Here is a 19460-nt window from a genome sequence, read left to right as displayed (position 1 = left end):
GACCACTACTACGTCCGCCGCAAGTCCCCCATTCCGAGGCACGCAGCAAACCTCACGCTGTTCGCGCGCAAGAACGGTACCCTCACACGAAACCATGCACTTGCACTCCCGAGCCATGCACGCAGCGCGGACGCTGGCCGCGTGTCATCCTCGCCCGCCCGCACCCGCCGCCACGCCATACGCAATGTCAATGTCACGCTATCATACATATCATCACTGCACGTACACCACTTTCAATCCTTGCCTGGGAATTTCTGTGCTGTATCGCATTCTTTGGATTAGTGGAGATGACTCATGAAACTTTTATTTCAATCTTCTGGTACGTTAACTAAACTATGGATTTTTTTATAAAGCACTCTACTTTTTCAACAAACAACTTTTTAAACTTTATTCAGAGTTAGATGTGTCTGCTTATTTTAAACATCTACGAAGTTAATGCTTATTTATATCCTACGCATCTTTGTTCACCACAAAGAACTGAACTTTGGCGTAATATTTGATACACTTTTATGTTTACATATCGAATGCCTGACTGACACAAGGTTACAGGTCGTTTACGATGCGATCTAAATGGATTTTAATAGTAAAAGTTCTTCTTAATTAATTATTATGTCATATCTTGAGCCTTTCGCAATGCGGCACCGCTATATTCAAAATGACCCCTAGTTTTCTGTAAGAATTAAATGAGTATTTTAGATCACTCCAATTTGTTTAATTTATAAAAAAAAATGCTTTAATGGCTCTTTCTTCTTCGTACTGAATTTATCGCTAATTGTTGAAAACTGAACTTACTTGCATTATCATTATTATAAAACCCTTCGCGATAGTTATTTCGTCTTTCTTTTTAATATAAACTACTTTAGTTTTTTAAATTATTACGGTTTTCGGTAATAGGCTTTCAGTAATACTGATGACGTGGCGTCGGAAGGCATTGTGTACACTTTCAAAATTCGAAGTGGGTATTCTTAATCTGACGGTATTTGACGATTGGTTTCATTGGGAACAGGGATGGGTCCTTCCTTTGTCACACTTTTCATGACTGTCCATGCCATGCTTAAGGAATTGGCATCTTCACCCTGGTTGGTTTGTCATCTTATTTCCTTAACTGTGCATCTTCCGTAATTTTATTATTACATTCCAGCACGATATTTTTTTCAAAGCCTTTAAGTTCCTTCTTGCTACAAGTCCTCTAATTCTCCTTCAATATTGTAGAGTCCGTCCTACGTCTGAAAGGATTATGAAAAGAACAATAAAAACTGATGAGGGTTTCTTCTTTATTTTAATAAAAGTAGAAATACTGGACTGTAAAACTTTTAGTATGGAAATTCTGAAAATTAAATTGTCGTTCCTCAACTTTTACGTAATGGAATTATGAACAAAAAAGTAAAGGGACAATTAAAACTCCAGAAACAGAAGTCTAGTTATCTTTTAAATAAATGTCAGATACTCGTACCTTAAACAGCATAATTAATTATAAAGAAAATGTTACTATCCTTATTCAAACATTTGCAATGCTATTTGAAAGTTAACTTGTTTCAGCGGAATACAAAATATTCATTGTTAGCACACCCCGAGGTACTGAGGATTATTAATCGCCCACGCGGCGCGTTCCGCCCGCTTTTCATAACTTTAGCATAATGTAAAGTCCTTATGTGCTCGGGTTAAGTTTTGTGTACATAAGTTACCTATTACATATTCAGATTCGTCCTAAACTTATATCCAAGTATTCAGAAGGTAGGTATATCCCAGCTAATCAAAGACATTCTAAGATTTATGTTTCATTCGATCTCGCAAAATATCTACAACGATTACAGAATCGAAGCTCTTATTTGAAATAAAATGTAAGTAGGTAGAGCTTTTTACGTCTTTGTTCATATTTTCATTAGATTTTATGTCCTTTCGTGTATTGTCTGTAATATTGGATTTGCTCGTGACAATTTCCGATAGAGTGCTTGATTTTTATTTCAACTTCAATATGAATCAGTTCGTGATGTGTGTTAGTCGTCAGAGAAAAGGCGGATGTTTGCGGAGATCGGTTTGGTGCGGCGCCGACGCCGTGGATGTCGATAAATAACGAGCGAAGGCGTCGCCTCGTGGCCTTGCTCAACTATTTGCGGCGTGCGTCGGCGCCGATGCAAAATGAAACGCCGATTTAATTGCCCGTCCGTGTGTCAATCATCGCATTCCAGGGAGTAAGGACTCATCCAAACTTTCAATTCAAAAATAAGTTAAAAAAGAAAGCATTGGAAAATCAATCGCCCAATTTTTACCATAAACAGAAAGTTAAATTAAAAGTCAACAATGTTAAAGATTATGATAATAACTGTTATGCCGTAAACTTTGATTTCAAGATAACATTATTGTAAAAGAATAAATTGCTTTTCAACTAAATATAGCCTTATAAAATCAAGTAGGAATATCTGCTGAAAAATAATATAATTTTCCTATCAACTTTCATGAAGGAATCGCGTTTTGGTCACTCGTAAAAAGAACTTCAATTGCTTGTGGTTTCGCATTCCCACGTGATGCGATGTATTTTTCATACTGCAATATCAGGTGATAGGACCACTTTGTTAAATATTTACGAGAGCCGAGATTGTGCGGATATTGGGATAAAGCAAAGGCAATAATTCGGGGTATGAGAAGGGCAGATTCCCGTAGCTAGGGCGGGCGGTCGCGGCCTTGACCCACCGCCCGCCGCCGCTTCCGTTGTGCAGCGGCCGCCCGCGATAACTGCTGCTCGATTGAACGCTTTGTTTGCGCTTGTTAAACTTTTATCTACTTCTAGTCGGTGTACTGTAAACACGACATTGTTACCTATCGGATGAAAACCTGCGATAAACTTCGCACTCTGGTAATAAAACTAGGTTACCATTCTATGATGTATCTACTGAAAAATTCATCTTACAAGGATGCTAGCGGTAACATGCGTAGAAACTCAGTTTTAATGGTATGCTAGAATATTATAGTCGAGAATTAAAACAAAATGATGAATGCTGAAAAACATAATGAGACCCAAAAATATGTTAGTAGGTCAATGGTCACCATGACAGATTCCATTTGTTGCTCACGGTAGCATATAAACATAAAACATTTAAATGCGGATTATGATGATGTTTACGAGTTGGCTCATGCTTTCGTTACACTTTAAAGAGCATGTCTTATAAAATTGTATAACATACATTGTACTTAAATCAAGACATTTTTAACTTGGATTAATTAATTGATTATAATTATTATTTAATGAAATTGGTTTAATAATTACATTCCCTTTATTGTAGAAATTTTCAGCAATTTATGAATGAAACACATACACAGGCAATTTCAAGTACTAAATTATTGTTTAAGTAACAGCTGATTACACACTTTAAATGGATTTAACAATCATTTAGGTGTCATGAATTCAAAACGTCAAGCTTCAATTGGATAATTAAAATTATGTTAATAAATAAATTGTGTAATTGAAGTACTGCCTGTACTGATTTTCCGCTCTACTGAAGTTAACGAAATAAATTATTTATAAAAATAAATTATTACACTTGATACTATGATATAGTAGAGTATATTTAACATGCTAGAATATAGGCCAGTGGAGGTGAAGATATTATTTATAGTTATCTTCTGATAGTTCTGATACTGTTCTCAGTCATGTTCGAATAAACTATGTTTGCACAATACGCTCGAGATTAATCAGGTTAGCATAGTGGTTCTGATCGCAATCGTTCTAAAAATTTATTACAGTCGATCGAGTTAATGCATTATCTTGTACCGAGAAGCCATATTTCAATATTTTTAACCGATTTCATTAAAACTAGCTTTTGCCCCCGGCTTCGCGCGTGTTCAATGATTTTCTTTGAGTCACAAACTAACCTAATATCATCTAAATCGGTTCGGTGGATTAAACGTGAAAAGGTAGAGTTTGGATGATAACACTTGACTGCGTTGTTTACGTTATGGACCTAAAGATGGTACTTAGTGGAGTTTTTTTATAAAACTGAATATACTTTTATCAGTCTTCTTAAAATTGCTCTTATTAGAAGAACATTATTACCGCACCCGTCGTCGTCCGCCCACGTGGCACTCGTCACTGTCTCTAGCGATTTTTTAAACGCTTTTCTGTAACGCGAATTCCGCGCGAGCCGTTACTCCGCGACCCACTTATATTGGTTTCACTAATTTTATTGGCCTCTTTATGTCTTGTGTTCTATACTTTCGCATTCTTGACTTCTAAGCAATGTTGAAAGTGAAAATTATTTCAGCTTTAGCAAGCAACATTTAAAATTATCGTGGAATTTAAAACTAATCACTTTTTTAAATTAAACTTGCTTTTGCGTTAATGGAATTTATTGACATGTATGAATACAGTTAATGTGAAATGAGTGTTAATATTGATTGAGTTATCTCTGAAAATAAATCTTTGAATATTTTGTTTATTATGGAATAATCAGTAGTTTCACTACTATCTAAATAAACATCAATCGCAAACTAAATCGTAACATAAAATAAAATGACCGCAGCGCGTCCTTTGAAGTTATACCTAAACAACGACGTCGCTTTAGACTGCGCGGTTGGAACATTCTCTTAGGAGAGTAATAACTTTGTCAAGAATGTCGACAGTAATTTTGTTTTTGTGGGCGAATGAAAAGCTCCAAAACACTGTATTAAAGTATTCGTTTAACACTCGTAAACAGGCCAAATGCCTAACGCGTCAGTGCAAATGTTTTCTCTTCTGTAGCGCTAAATGTATTTTTAACGAGCTCGTGGTCGTGTTGTTGGCGTTTTACGCGACACGACGAGAGCGCGAGCGTGCATGTAGCGCGTGTCCACCTCTCGTACTCTTGACATTGCGTGTGCTATTACTAGTTCATCCTTCGCGCTATTGAAATATCTCACTAATTACATCATCCTATTTCCACGACACGGCCTTCCCAAAATCAACGACGATCGACGTAACGTGAAAAACGTTCGATCGGAGATTCTTCACGTCAAATTTCCGGACCGCTGCCAGCAAAATGATAATAATATTGGTTTAGAAATAATTTCCATTGGTAGTCTTACAATAACCTAGAACGCAATATCGCTTCAAAACGTTGCTCGAGATGTTCGCACCCTCAAGGTTGTTCAATTGATTAATGGTGGTGGTAACTGTGTCCTTGGAATGTCCGCGGCGAGGTTCAATAGCACGTGTTGGGAGATGGCGTTACATAACGCTGCAGCGTGGCCGTCTCGGGCGAGGGAGGATCGGCCAAGGGCGGCTCCATCGATCGGGGTGCCAGCGCGCTCGCGCACGCCCCGGTGGCCCGCCTGTTGAATAAACACCCCGAACCTCAATACCACCGAAACAGTAACAATTACGATCACGATTACTTCAACAAGCCACCCGCACTCGCTCTTTGAACTCATATTGAGTAGGCACTTGACTGAATATTGGAATTGATATTGCCTTTGTGATAGCCTATTAATTTTTATGTGCTTTGTGTGTGTTTCCCACAAAAATCTTCTGATCTTCTTCATATTAAAATACAGGTTAAATAATGGTTACGGTTAACGACGTCGTCATTTTGTTGTTCACGAAATTACGTAACGAATAAGATTACAAGTATTTGTAAGCTAAACTTTTGCTAGAAATGGTGGAATGTTTATTTTGCGACTGAGAGCTGCAATTTGTCAAATGTATCTAACCCCGAAGCAGTTTATGATGTAACTTTATTTGAGCAATGAAGCCTTAGTGGGTCATGAAAATGAAAACGGCCGGTGCCGGCGCCGCCAGGTGCCGCAGCAACATTGCTTCATGTGAGCACCGGCACATTTGAATAGGGTGATTGATCCATTTGTGTCGAACTTTGTACACACGTTATGTTTTTACAGTATTGTATCGACTCTACAACAGATTTAGAGCGCCGTAACTTCGTTTTGTGTTTACTTGCGTTAGAATACAAACAATGTGTTATTTCACATTTTTGTTTAGATATATAAAATGTAATTACCTGATGTTCTCTAGGTTTAATTACTTAAATTTATTTATACTCTACACAGTTCATTCAAACCCACTTATTTAGCTTTAAGATGAAACACATTCTAATAGTATCAATTAGAAATACGTTACAAACAGTGTTATGATTCATACACATTCTAATGAACCGTGAAGAAACATGAATTTGATTTGGTTATTTCGCATATTTACGCTCATGCCTCCTCAATCTCCCCTTCGTAAATGATGTGTGCCAAATTGTATTCTATCTTAATAATGTTGATCTATCTTCAAGGTTCGTTGGAACGCAACGAGGTCAAAGGCTATGATTAAGTTCGCAAGTTTGTTAACGTGTTGTTTGCTAGACTTGTACTTGAATTTAACGCTGAGATATTTCGAGGCGTGAATATCATCAGCTTTTGAAATGTTCGTCAACACTAAACCTAGTATAGTGGTAGTACCGTGGATATGCTAATAATAGACGAATAGTCGAGTGACGCCGCGTGGCACGCGCCTCCATTCACCGCCGCCGGCCTTGGCCGCCCATGGAGCTGTATTGACGCATCCTCGCACACTACCGACACATAAAATAAATACGCCTTCCAAACATTTACGATTCGCTGCTATTAAGCAATCGACTCTCGTTAATGAATTAAAGATAATGAATCAATGGATCGTACGCCAACGGAACAACGTTACGTACATATTCATTCATTAGCAATGTATATAATAACTTTTAAAAAAAATAAAACCGACTTCAAATGCGTGAACACAAAAAAAAACTAAAAATTGAAAATATTGGGTATAAAAAAGTTCATCCCCAATTTTCCACCCTTGGGGGTGAAATATTTTCTTCAAATTCGCATGAAACCACCCTTTTGATAATACCTATTCAACAAAAAAATAATCGTTCAAATTGATTTATAATCGGCGGAGATATTGCGTATAAAAAAGTTCATCCCCAATTTTCCACCCTTGGGGGTTGTTTTTTCTATTATTAAATTTAAATGGGACCACCCTTGAGGTATTACCTATACGCAGAAAAAAGATTTGTTCAAATCGGTTCATAATTGGCGGAGTTATCGCGTAACAAACATAGAAAAAAAAAAAAAAAAAAAAACATACGGGTCGAATTGAGAACCTCCTCCTTTTTTGAAGTCGGTTGAAAATCTTGTAAAAATAAACGATTAATCTAGTAATGATTCGTTTGTCGAGCGATAAGTCTTACAGTATGATGTTTTTTTTTCAGAACCAAAGAAAGACAAATTGGAAAATGGCGGTGAGCTGATGAGGCCCGAGCGGCCCAACTCCTTGACAGCGGGAAAGCTTCCGCGGCGGATATGCTATCAAGGAGACGTTGGTGGGTATTGATTTATCAATCAACGACTGTAAAAGGAGAAATTTTAATTACGCACCTTCTATTTTAGCTTCGTTAATTATGTCATAATTACTCGCTAGCTCGCTACCTTTATTGTTAGGTACTTTATTACTCTCGGAGGGTTAACACAAGCTTTAATCTGAGAGTAAAAGGGACTTGTTGGCAAAAACTTACACATAGAATAGAGGTATTTGCTCCGAGTTTGATTTAATTTGTTCCTTTTCTTGGAAATAGAAGGAGGAAACTTGACCGGTAATGAAATATAAGCAACATTGTTTTGTCAATCTATCCAATTCCAATATAACTATTCACATTTTATAAAAGAGTAAACATTTATGAGAATTTTCCAGAGAAACGAGATTAATCTAACCTTTATATTAATTGAAGAGACCTCGTAATTACACGTACAAAATTACATTCAGCCAAATCCTTGATTAATTTTAATAGGGGCTGTCAAGGCAGGTGGAATACTTAAATCTTTATTGATTAAAATATACCTACTACTACACACATACAAACCTTTTATATTGCAGTAATTGTATTAATATACTTTTACTCTATTCGTTAAATACTCTTCATTGTTTTAAAATAATGTATTTAATATCCAACATTATCATCACTTTTAGCCTCTTTCGCTGCCTCTGCTGTCTTGTACGTGTATGCTATACTACGTGTATGCTATAGTACTTAATTACGTACATGCACGGAAATAAATATTTGTGACACTGTACATTTTGTTTTTCCACTTACCAAGGTCAGCACCAATGTGCACTGCTCAAATGTTTACACAAACACACTGATATGCGTCCAGAACCTCTGCCTCTCCACCAGCCTTATCTAGGTACACTAATATATTATAAAGAGGAAAGATTTGGTTGTTCGTTTTTGTATTGAATAGGCTCCCGATTTGAAAAAAAAAATCACCACTGGAATTCTACAACATTTTTGATGATCATAGGCTTTTTTTGACGCGGAGGAAATTTTTTGCGCACCACTGCCGGAGGACAGGGTGGAGTGTGGGACTCCCGGCGCCCTGAAAAGGACAGAGTATAACCACTAAAACCTCCGCGGCGTTCCGTCATCGACCGAGTGGAGGTGTCGCGAGTATCCGGCCGTAGCCTAAGACTTCCGCGACAAACATAAGGCTGTACGAAGTTTGCCAAGTCTATTTCTAAGTTGACTTTAACATGTGATTCCAGTAGGTGGGTACGGGTCTTCGGGCGTCGACAGGGGCGGGGGCGGCGGCGGCGACGGCGGCGACGAGCCGCTGGTGCTCTCAGAGCTGCCGGAGCCGCCGATCGCGGTGTCCGAGATCGGGCCCATTCCGCCGCCGCCCATGTTCAGCTCGCCCAGCCCTACGAGGCACCAGCACCAACATCACCACCACCAACACGCCATCATTCAACATCCTCTCTCTGACTGTAAGTTACCTCACAGCTTCACGGCACCGAGACTGCGGCAAAATTTCTATCGGACAACAACGAAGACGATCAAATCATTGAACCATTAAATTATTCTGTCAGTCATATTCCTAATTATTAAATTTATTTATAATTATTCTTTTTAATCAGATTTGCTTTACTTACATTTATTTATAAATCCTATTAATCTTCAATAAACAATTCTATAATTGGATTACGTTGGTGGATTGACATTTCGCATAGTCAAATAGTTCTATTTTGAGCAGAATCCAATTATTTTTCAAATCTAATTATGTGCCTAATTAGTTTATTACGGAATCTTTTGGTTTACGTATTCCAATACGGTCCAATGACCTGTTTTATTCTAAAATGTAAATTACCTTCAGTTGTTGTTTTAGTTCCAATAACCGCATTTCCCGGTAATTCATACAGATTGGGTACTTGTTGTATTAATGTATACAAGATTGCGATGTCTTGATACTTGTGTCGATGAAATATACAGTTATAATCTCAGCCCCCTGTGATTATCTGTCGTTATTAACTCTTACGACATAACTTCTTAACTGGGCATAAGAATTATCTTACTCAAATTCGTTAAGTTTTTGGTTTAACAGCGATAAACACTGTTAATTAAATTACTAAATTCTGAAAACTTAAGATTTGGTTAGAGTTGAAAAGTTCAACCACCAGTAACTTATCGAATGTTGTCTCAGTAAGTTTGTATAGTTAATTATTAATTTTCCCTTCACCCAGCCGAAGAGGAGGACGAACAGGAGGAAGATATTGAACCCTTAAACCTAGGCGCGGACACCAACAGAGTAGAAGAGATCCCACCTAAGGAGCCGAGCTTCAACGCGGTGCCGCTCAAGTCTGCGCTCAAGAAGCGGCCCGCGCCCGCCGCCTCGCCCGCCGCCACGCCGCTCGCCACGCCGCTCGCGCCGCGACAAGACCATCACCATGCCAGCTTCAAGTGAGTGGGAGATATAACGTGGGCTACGATTCACAAACTGACTTGTACTATAGCATACAGCTAGCTCTTGTATCCAGTTAACTTTCATTCATGATCTAGGCTTCCATGTCACATGTAATATGAACTGTTAAAGTATCAAAATCAAAAATGTACTTGTATTGAATTAACTCACGTGTAAAATTTTTAGGACACACCTAAACTTTCATTGTTATTTGTAATCGACTCAGTGTATTGGTTTTGGGCATACTTGTGAAGTAATTCGTTTATTTCCATAATGTGCCGGCTCGCAGGCGGCCGCCGCCTAAACCGAGGATTCGCATATGGTAATGGTCCCAGACGTTACGTCAGTGTTGTCGAATCACGCCATATCGCCCAGAGGCCTTCCGACGGCCCGCTTCGCCTTTAGTCCATGCATCGTGCATCGCACGCTTCCGTCTATCATCTGTCTTGAGTATTTCCTAACTGTTCGATGTGTCTAACGCTCTCCGCCCGTACGCCAATATAGATGTGAACACCCACTAACTCACCGAGTGTTGTGACGCTTTACACAATTTCTAGACCATTATCAAAATCGTCACCGCAATGAAATGGTCTAAAAATACTTACAGACACTTTCGTATCAATGTTCAAACCTATATTATGTACTTGTCTTGACAATCATAAATCATTTGTTGTTAATGAATGTATGTCTTGAGCATTTATCTAAACTATAATTTAACTTATATCCTGTTGTTATGTGTTGCATGTAAATGTTATTTAATTTATGACTTAGTATAATTTCTTCTGTTTTATGACTATCAGATCTAGGTATTATTTAGTTTTCCTTTCGACTTAGATTTTTGTTGTTCAAGTTGTTATGTTTGGCTTTTTAATCAATAGGTAAATAAACAGTAAAATTATACATAATGTTAGTTTGTTATCGATGTTTGTACATGCAAGGATGAAAACTATGACCTAATTATTTGATTTTTATGTTACAAATTTATTTTTTCTTTTCAAAAATGCCATTTGCCTGTAACATGTATTTGCTGGGTCAAAATGCTTCATACTGCTGATACTTATTATTGATTTAGTTGAATTGATACGTAAAAAATAGCATCGTCAAACTAAATCTTACTATGCAGATGTAATTAAGTAGTAATAAAGGATAGAAAAGAAATTCAAGTATACACCTTCAGCAGACGATGGAACTCTAAAATACAGTGTCTATCATCTGCTTTGGTTCTAACGCGGAACGGTTTAACAAACATTGATTTTACGTGGCCTGTTAGATGGGACACTGATTTAACCAGATGGCCGCTCATGTTTTTCAAACCAAAGCCGTTTACATAGTTCTCACAAATATAGTCATTATTTAAATCTTGCTATCATGAATACTAAGTGCTATTTTCGCGTGCAGCACCCGTCCTGTGCGCGTGGGCAACGCGCTAGAAAACAAAGAGAACGCGCGACCGTGGGCCGAGGGCGGCGAGTACCGCGACGACTACGCCACGGAGTCGGAGCGCGTGGCTGCCAAGCTGGCCCGCAAGGAGAGCCTCAACATCAAGCTGGCGCTGCGGCCCGACCGACAGGAGCTTATAAACAGGTCAGTCATTAGCAGAGCCAGAGAACAGAGACAACGCGCGGCCGAGGGCGGCGAGTACCGCGACGACTACGCCACGGAGTCGGAGCGCGTGGCCGCCAAGCTGGCCCGCAAGGAGAGCCTCAACATCAAGCTGGCGCTGCGGCCCGACCGACAGGAGCTTATAAACAGGTCAGTCATTAGCATTAGCCAGAGAACAGAGATCACGAGCGGCCGTGGACCGAGGGCGGCTAGTACCGCGACGACTACGCCACGGAATCGGAGCGCGTGGCCGCCAAGCTGGCCCGCAAGGAGAGCCTCAACATCAAGCTGGCGCTGCGGCCCGACCGGTAGGAGCTTATAAACAGCTCAGTCATTAGCCACTAGCCAGAGAACAGAGGCAACGCGCGGCCGAGGGCGGCGAGTACCGCGATGACTACGCCACGGAGTCGGAGCGCGTGGCCGCCAAGCTGGCTCGCAAAGAGAGTCTCAACATCAAGCTGGCGCTGCGGCCCGATCGCCAGGAGCTTATAAACAGGTCAGTCATTAGCATGAGCCAGAGAACAGAGACAACGCGCGGCCTGGGGCGGCTAGTACCGCGATGACTACGCCACGGAGCCGGAGCGCGTGGCTGCCAAGCTGGCCCGCAAGGAGAGCCTCAACATCAAGCTGGCGCTGCGGCCCGACCGCCAAGAGCTTATAAACAGGTCAGTGTTTAGCCACTAGCCAGAAAACAGAGACAACGCGCGGCCGAGGGCGGCTAGTACCGGGATGACTACGCCACGGAGTCGGAGCGCGTGGCCGCCAAGCTGGCCCCGCAAGGAGAGCCTCAACATCAAGCTGGCGCTGCGGCCCGACCGCCAGGAGCTTATAAACAGGTCAGTCATTAGCATTAGCCAGAGAACAGAGACAACGCGCGGCCGAGGCTGACTAGGACGCCACGTAGTCGGAGCGCCATGCTGGCCCTCAATAAAAAAATTATCTTAAAATAGGTAAAAGGCCAAGTTTTTTAAATACTCGTGAAATTGATTTTAAAAATATACCTTCATTCACATGAGTCTTAAAAATAGACTTAATTTCTGTGAATTTTATCAAATTAAACATAAAAATATTTGAACAGGCTGTTCAGAACAGCAAATGGCCAATTATATCGCTTTGATACGAATTCAAAAATACTTTTTGGCTATGTTCAAACCATTACACCGTTAATCTATTCTAAAATTTGAGGACACTAAACGATTTTACTTGTCACCCAAGTAATTAAAAATATTTATATCGCCATTATGTGACTTGAGTATATCAGTGGTAAAAGCTGAACATAAGAAGAATCTCAAAACATTGAACAGGTCATTTTGTTTGTTCCATTTTATTTGTTTTCATACCCACAATTCCGGTACTTTGGAAAAATCCATTGTTTATTATTGTTGATGCTAAAACAATAACAATCTTGTTTAAAAATAACATTGAAATCTAATTTTATTGCATTACAAATAAAAATCCTTAGACAATGTCCATTCTTGAGAAAGGAAAAGAACCATGCTATGAATAACTTGCACAATATCTCACCATGCCCATGTAACTTAATAACTTTTTCCTACAAAAACAATCTAAAAATGACAAACAATATCGAAAATTTAGGTCACTACCGCGGATGAATGATTGTCTGAGAAATTATGTTTATTAGCCATTATTTAGATTGCCAAAATTATTCAGTGTGTGACCCAGAATCAAAGTAACCTATACATTAGCAATGGGATGACTAACATTGTGTCATCGGCGCAAGAATACAGTGAGTGTGTCAACTCGCTCCCAGCTGTACCTACGCAGCCGGCTGCTCGTTGACTGCGCCTCAGTGACAATTAATTAAACCTCATAGTTGATATGAAGTTTCTTCGGTACGCTTGTTTGTTTGTTTATAAATTTTATAGATTAACAACGTTCAATGTTATTAGTTACAAAAAAACTGGCCGCACATTTTGTGTCGAGTTTCGTTCGCTTGACAACAATGCACGCCTGGGAGTGTTATTTTTGTTTGCATCGGCGGGCAAAGTCATTGTAATCGACGTTTCGTTCTTCCTGATACCGAGAGCTCGTTCTTGGCACTGGCATTGTTACTAGATGTATAATTATCGACATTGAAAATGCGCGAAAAACTTTTTTGAAATTTCGTAATTTCTCGTACGTCTAGCGTGTATGTCATTCTCACTAGAGACAGCGTAAACTGGAAAAAGTGTTGCGGGGTGATAAACGATAGTTGTTAATTAATTAGGAGCTAGCCTTTATTAGCGACTTGGGATATAGCCAAAATATTGTGTTAATCAGGCGTTATTAAAACATTTTTAGCACCGTGCGAGCTTTTGGCAAATTTTATGTTACCGGTCGGCTGGCAGGGTGCGCGCGCAGTGAACTGAATAAATATTGTTAGTGGTATTGTATCATCGGTGCGAGACAGTTACGTCAGAGTGAAGTGGGAAGAAATAGAGTGATAGGAAATTGAGTGCAGTGTTTGTTGGCAGAAATATATTGGTGGTGCAGAGCGAGCACGAGCGCCAGGAGTCGTGGGAGGCGATCGGCGCGCGCCTCATCCGCCGCCTGTCCATGCGGCCCACCGCCGACGAGCTGGTCGAGAGGAACATATTGAAGAGTGAGTGCATTTGCCTTAACATCTCACTTAACACCAGGTGCGATTGGATTAAAACTTTCTCATGTCCTTAGTCGTCATTGCATGGGCGGCGCTCTCTGTTATGATATCATACATTTGAGCAAAGTTAACGGTGTTGTCTAATATGGAATGGTATGACTTGAACTTAAAAAGCAACTGTATTTATTCTGATTGGTTTAACAATCCCGAGATTTTTATAAAGCATCTTCCATACTATCTCCGCTTTTTGGTGCAATAACATCAATTTATACTTAGTTGTATAGATTATGTGCAGCGTAAACAGATGTTTGTATTTACATGTTTTAATGTTTGAATTATAGGTCAATCACCCGCTGAAGAAAAGAAACAAAAGGAAGAGAAGAAGAGGTATTTGTTACGCAAGCTCAGTTTCCGGCCCACAGTAGATGAACTCAAAGAGAAGAAGATCATAAGATTTAGTGATTACATCGAAGTAACACAGGTATGGATGAATTCACTTTTCATATTATTATTTCATATAAGTTTTTTCACATTCGCGTGTAAAGCTTCTTCCAAACCAAAGCGTGCTCGATAGCGTGCACGCTGGCAATCAGGTGTTGTTTATGAACTTGTAAAAATGTGTTCACATTGATGCGTCCTAGCTGCAAGCTGAACGCGTTGGTTTGGCTGAGGCTTTATTTCATCTACTTTTTTGTCAATCTATAAAACAAAAGTCACAATCAAGGCAGCATTACTGAGTTTTTTAATTACTAGCATTACTAAGTTTTTCTTGTTTTTGTATATTTTAGGCGCACGACTATGACCGCCGCGCGGACAAGCCTTGGACGCGGCTGACGCCGCGAGACAAGGCGGCCATCCGCCGCGAACTCAACGAGTTCAAGAGCTCCGAAATGGCTGTGCACGAGGAAAGCAAGCACCTCACGAGGTATGCCACCCTTATTATTTATAAAAGCGAAAAGTCACTGACTCACTCACTCATCACGAAATCTCAGAAACTACGAGTGCTAGGAGTCTTAAATTTTGCATGGGGGTTCCTTTTAGAACGTAAGTGCTCACCAAGACGGGATTTTCCAAAACGTAACCCCTAAGGGGGTAAAACGGATTTAAACGGCCGCTAGTTTATTTATATTTGGGAAACATACAGCTACGATTTATGTAATTCAAATGAGTTGCAGTAAAATAACGCACAAACTGTAAGCCTAGCGCTTAACTCAGACAGGGCCTGAAGTGTGGGAGCGGCACGGTAGGGGTGACATTGTAGATCTGAAGCCTCGCAGACGTTTGACGTTACAAAAACATTCCGTGCCGCTCCCATACCCCAGATACTGAGTTAGCTAAGCGCTAGACCTATAGTTTGTGCGTTATTTTACTGCAAAACTCAAAACTTTTAAATACTTTTTTAATTGTAGCTGTACCTATAATTAAGTTTCCACAATTAGGGCTGGGTTGCACCATCTTATTTTAACTTAAACAAACGTCAGAAATCTGTCAAACTCCATACAAAAAACACCGGTTATCGTTAAAGTTACGGTTTAAGTTAGGTGGTGCAACTCAGCCTAAGTATACACAAAGTTGAGCAAATCATGTGAATATAATTTTGTTGTGAAAAATATGAAAGTTCATTTGTTTTAAGTGTCATTCTATCCGACACTATTTTTCCTCTTTCCGTGTCTACAGTAGATAGTAGTCGCCTTTGCCATTCACTCCTTATTAAACAAATCAAGTTCGTTGTTCGCTTCGTCAGACGTCTTATCCATTTGAGACCGGGTTTGTTTATCTGGATTAATAAGTTCTTCCTTATTGATTTATTAATGTTTGGTTTTGTTCAACTGTAATTATGTTCTAAAATACTTTTTAAAAATAAACATAGTAATGACGTGACTATAAAAGCGAAAAAAGGGCCTATGAACCGACGATGTGACGAAGGTAATAACAGGAACTTGACTTTGTTGAATACAAACCGCATGCGATAGTTCGTTTACTTTGAAAGATGGCTTATGTTCAGCAACAGATCACCCACGGCTAAAGGTGGTAATGATGATGACTGTGCTTCCAAAGCGAATAGCTTTCTCTTAAAGCCAATTTCGCACACACGGTCGGCATAAGCGCGGTATTACTTTTCAATATAATTGAATAGCCGTAAGCTACATACGTGTAGCAAAGTCATAGCTGTGTAGTGAGATTGACAGGTGTCAAATCTTATGGATAAGTATAGCCTAGGTCATCGGCGGTCTGTGTATTGTTAATTGTGTTGAATCATACGTGTTTTTGTCCGCAGGTTCCATAGGCCATGACGGCTGTGCCTTACAGCGGGCGCGGGCGCGGTGGGCCTGTGTCCGCCCGCCATCGCTCACCTAACTCTTGTATCGTAGTTATTGCCGAGTACAATTTATTAATTATTATTATTAAAACGTTATGTTAAGTTCAAGTATTCTAAGCGTACCTATACATTCTTTGAATTGACCTTCGCGAAAGGTTAGTGATACTGATTATTGTGGTCGAGATTATGCGCTTCGAAGCTCGGTGAACTGTGAGATTTACGAGTGAATTATTTTGATATGTGAGACGTATCCGATTATAGAGTTTTTGTAGTCTTGTGATTTTTTCTTATATTGCTAGCTTTTAGCTTCGTAGTCGTTAAGCTAGATTCGATTTGAATACATATTTATTTCGTATTGAATTTCTATTTTACGGTCACAATTCGATTGTTTTAAATAATTTCACTTTTTGAATTACGTAGTGTTAGCGACTTACGTTGGACGCCTTCCGTTTGTTTGCACGTTTACGAAAATGCAATGACTAAGTACACAGCGGATTTTCGCTCTCCATCTGGATTAGACCATGAGATACTACCACTGATTTTCATAACTTGTGCGACAGTCACAAACGCCTGTCAACTGAATCGCCTCTTACATACAATTGGAAATGCCAGATATGTTTTGTAAATGTTTGTTGACGTGAGGATATACGTAGGTGTTATATTGGTTACGGTTGTGCGACACCTTGTCGCTCGATTTCTTTCATCACTCCAGTCTAATGAACTAAATATCTTAGAAGTGCTTCCAAATGCTGTGCAACGTAACAATAAATCATTAAATATGGGACTCCGTTCCTTATGTATAATAGAAGATTTATAAAAATAGTACTCTCAGTAGCAATTTGGTATCTATTAAAAGTATGCACAACTATTAGTTTGCTCAACTAAAGATTTCTCTGCATGATCAAAGTTTTCTTTTTTCGTATTTTAGACTAATATATCACCTACTATCTTTTATCACAATGCAAATATCTATATTTGTAATTTTAAAAATTTGTTGATAAGAGTAGTTATTTTCATAATACGCTTCTAAATCGAAGTACCTATGTATATTTATATCATAATCATTAATTTTTGTAATTGTATAATCTCCGCGTGATGTGCAGTAACCGATAATAATCGATATATTATGGTAGTTTACTTTGTGAAATTGTTTACGTATAAGGCGTATGGTCCAGTACTGCTATTCCTACAGGGAGAGTCGGCGGCCGGCGATGGCGCCGAGAGGATGGCTGAGGGCACTCGTGGTCTCCTGGTCGCTCTAGCCTAGCTCTTATTTAGGGTACTCAAAATTGAACGAAGTATTCAAGTAAACAACTAATTAATTGATCGAATAACTCTAAAATGTAGGTGTTAATTAATAATGTTACGCCTTCTGAGATTACGTTATGGTTCGATATTGTAAATGTTTGCGTATGTTTTGGTAAAGACGGTAATTGTAATTTAGAATGACTTGATAATATAATGAGCAATAATTCTGCTGTCGGTCTGTTTCGATTGTTTAAAGTTTTAACGTTGAGATTTTTTTACATTACTGTATAGGTGATTACTTCGTAGTGTAACTAATAGATAGGGATCAGTTAAATAAATCATTTTTATAAAAACGATATATTGTTCAGTAGCGGTGCCATTACTCGTGAAGTCGTGACGTGTTCGGGATCCAATCGATAATCACATTGTTGTTGAATATGATATCTTAGGAGTACTTGTCAGTGTTAAGGGATGATACGCGCACCAAGTAGGGCCGAGGTCATTGGTCTCGCAGACGTTGTAATGGATATTGTGGCATTACAATACATGTAACATCATCTCGCACGCCCGTGCAGTTCGCATTACTAAGCCACCTCACAATAATATAGGTCAAACAGGTTCATAATACGCAGAAAAATAATGATAGCAGGTTACAACAAAATGTTTATACAATGGTTATTCTTGAGACCATTCCATTATAGAATAAAGTGGAAGCCAAAATGACGACTTATTTTTCTAAACGATTTTGTTAGATTTGCAATTAAAATATTAAGGTAACATGTAGATGTTTATCGATATATTATAATATTAAGACATTCAGATTCCCAAAGATCTAAGGCTCAACTAAATTCTTTTAGCTAGCTTTCATATTGCCATTGTTATCGTATATAATGTATATTGCGATAATGTACGTACGTCTTGACCGACACAAATTCGTCTAAAGTGTGAATATAATTCTGCAGACATCACAATATATAGCGTGTATATAAATAAAATTACTTTTACCATTAAAATGTGATACGATTTTTAATTTAGCAACTTTGTATTACTTTAGACTTTTGAAAATACATACATTTATGTATAATATATTATTATATTATGTATAATCCATCATCGCTTTTTTAAAACTCTAGGTGGTGCTCCCTGAGCTGCGTAACAATAAGTATAATCATTGTTGTTGTCGCGCACACCACACAATACTCATGCGGGAATTTGTACTACAAACTTGAATATAAATAAATACGCCTGTGACCACAATGCAATTTATTAAAACCATGCATACGGATTTTTTAAAAGATTGAAGCTTTTACGAGCTTCAGGATACAAGTCTCACGTTGTATTACTTAGAGTCGTTAAAGGACGTATAAATATGAACATGGCAACAAAGTCTAATGTGATAAGGATGTTTCTAAAGCAATTATATCGATAAACATTATTTTTAATGATGTCTGTATATAATTTTAATATCGTGTACATTATGGAATCTCTTTTATTTCCATTGATATCGTGCGTATCATTTGTGCTATTATTACATTAATATAATTGCTAACTTCAGTAAACTGTATACTGTTGCTTTTATTTTGAATATCGTGTAAATTATTAATGACATGCTGTAATGAGTATATTTACTGATAGCCATAAAATTACTTGTTTTATATAACATAAGTCTGTAAATATCATGATTATACATTAAGTTTTATACTTGATTGTTTTGTTTTATCTCCAATACCCATCACCCAAACCTTCAACTTTAGACCGGCCTTGCGTTGCCTAAAATTGTAATTCTTTTCAATCTAACCTAGATTTTTATAGATTGTACATAGTTCTATCTCCATTAAACTGGCGCCGATTCTTATAGCATGTTGCTTTTATCAGAGTTCTAAGATTTTCAGTTTTAAAAATTGTGCAAGTTGACCTATATTGTTTAAAGCAAATTTCAACTAATGAGGT

The 19460-nt window shown here is 38.6% G+C and overlaps 1 protein-coding gene across 1 annotated transcript in view; it reads left to right on the top strand.

Annotated features, from left to right (window-relative positions):
- Positions 1 to 19216, top strand: part of LOC135071795 (phosphatase and actin regulator 4) — a 58051-nt gene extending 38835 nt beyond the window's left edge. The window contains exons 6-13 of the mRNA XM_063965622.1: positions 7221 to 7331; positions 8549 to 8770; positions 9524 to 9740; positions 11140 to 11493; positions 13818 to 13945; positions 14284 to 14423; positions 14731 to 14867; positions 16221 to 19216. Coding sequence (XP_063821692.1) covers positions 7221 to 7331; positions 8549 to 8770; positions 9524 to 9740; positions 11140 to 11493; positions 13818 to 13945; positions 14284 to 14423; positions 14731 to 14867; positions 16221 to 16236 — 1325 coding nt within the window. The 3' untranslated portion in view covers positions 16237 to 19216. The remainder of the gene's footprint in view (positions 1 to 7220; positions 7332 to 8548; positions 8771 to 9523; positions 9741 to 11139; positions 11494 to 13817; positions 13946 to 14283; positions 14424 to 14730; positions 14868 to 16220) is intronic.
- Positions 19217 to 19460: the final 244 nt, after the last annotated feature.

This window comes from Ostrinia nubilalis, chromosome 5, assembly GCF_963855985.1.
Source record: "Ostrinia nubilalis chromosome 5, ilOstNubi1.1, whole genome shotgun sequence".
Classification (NCBI taxonomy): domain Eukaryota; kingdom Metazoa; phylum Arthropoda; class Insecta; order Lepidoptera; family Crambidae; genus Ostrinia; species Ostrinia nubilalis.
Note: the sequence above shows the minus strand (reverse complement) of the source record. Positions and strands in the feature narration are given on the sequence as shown.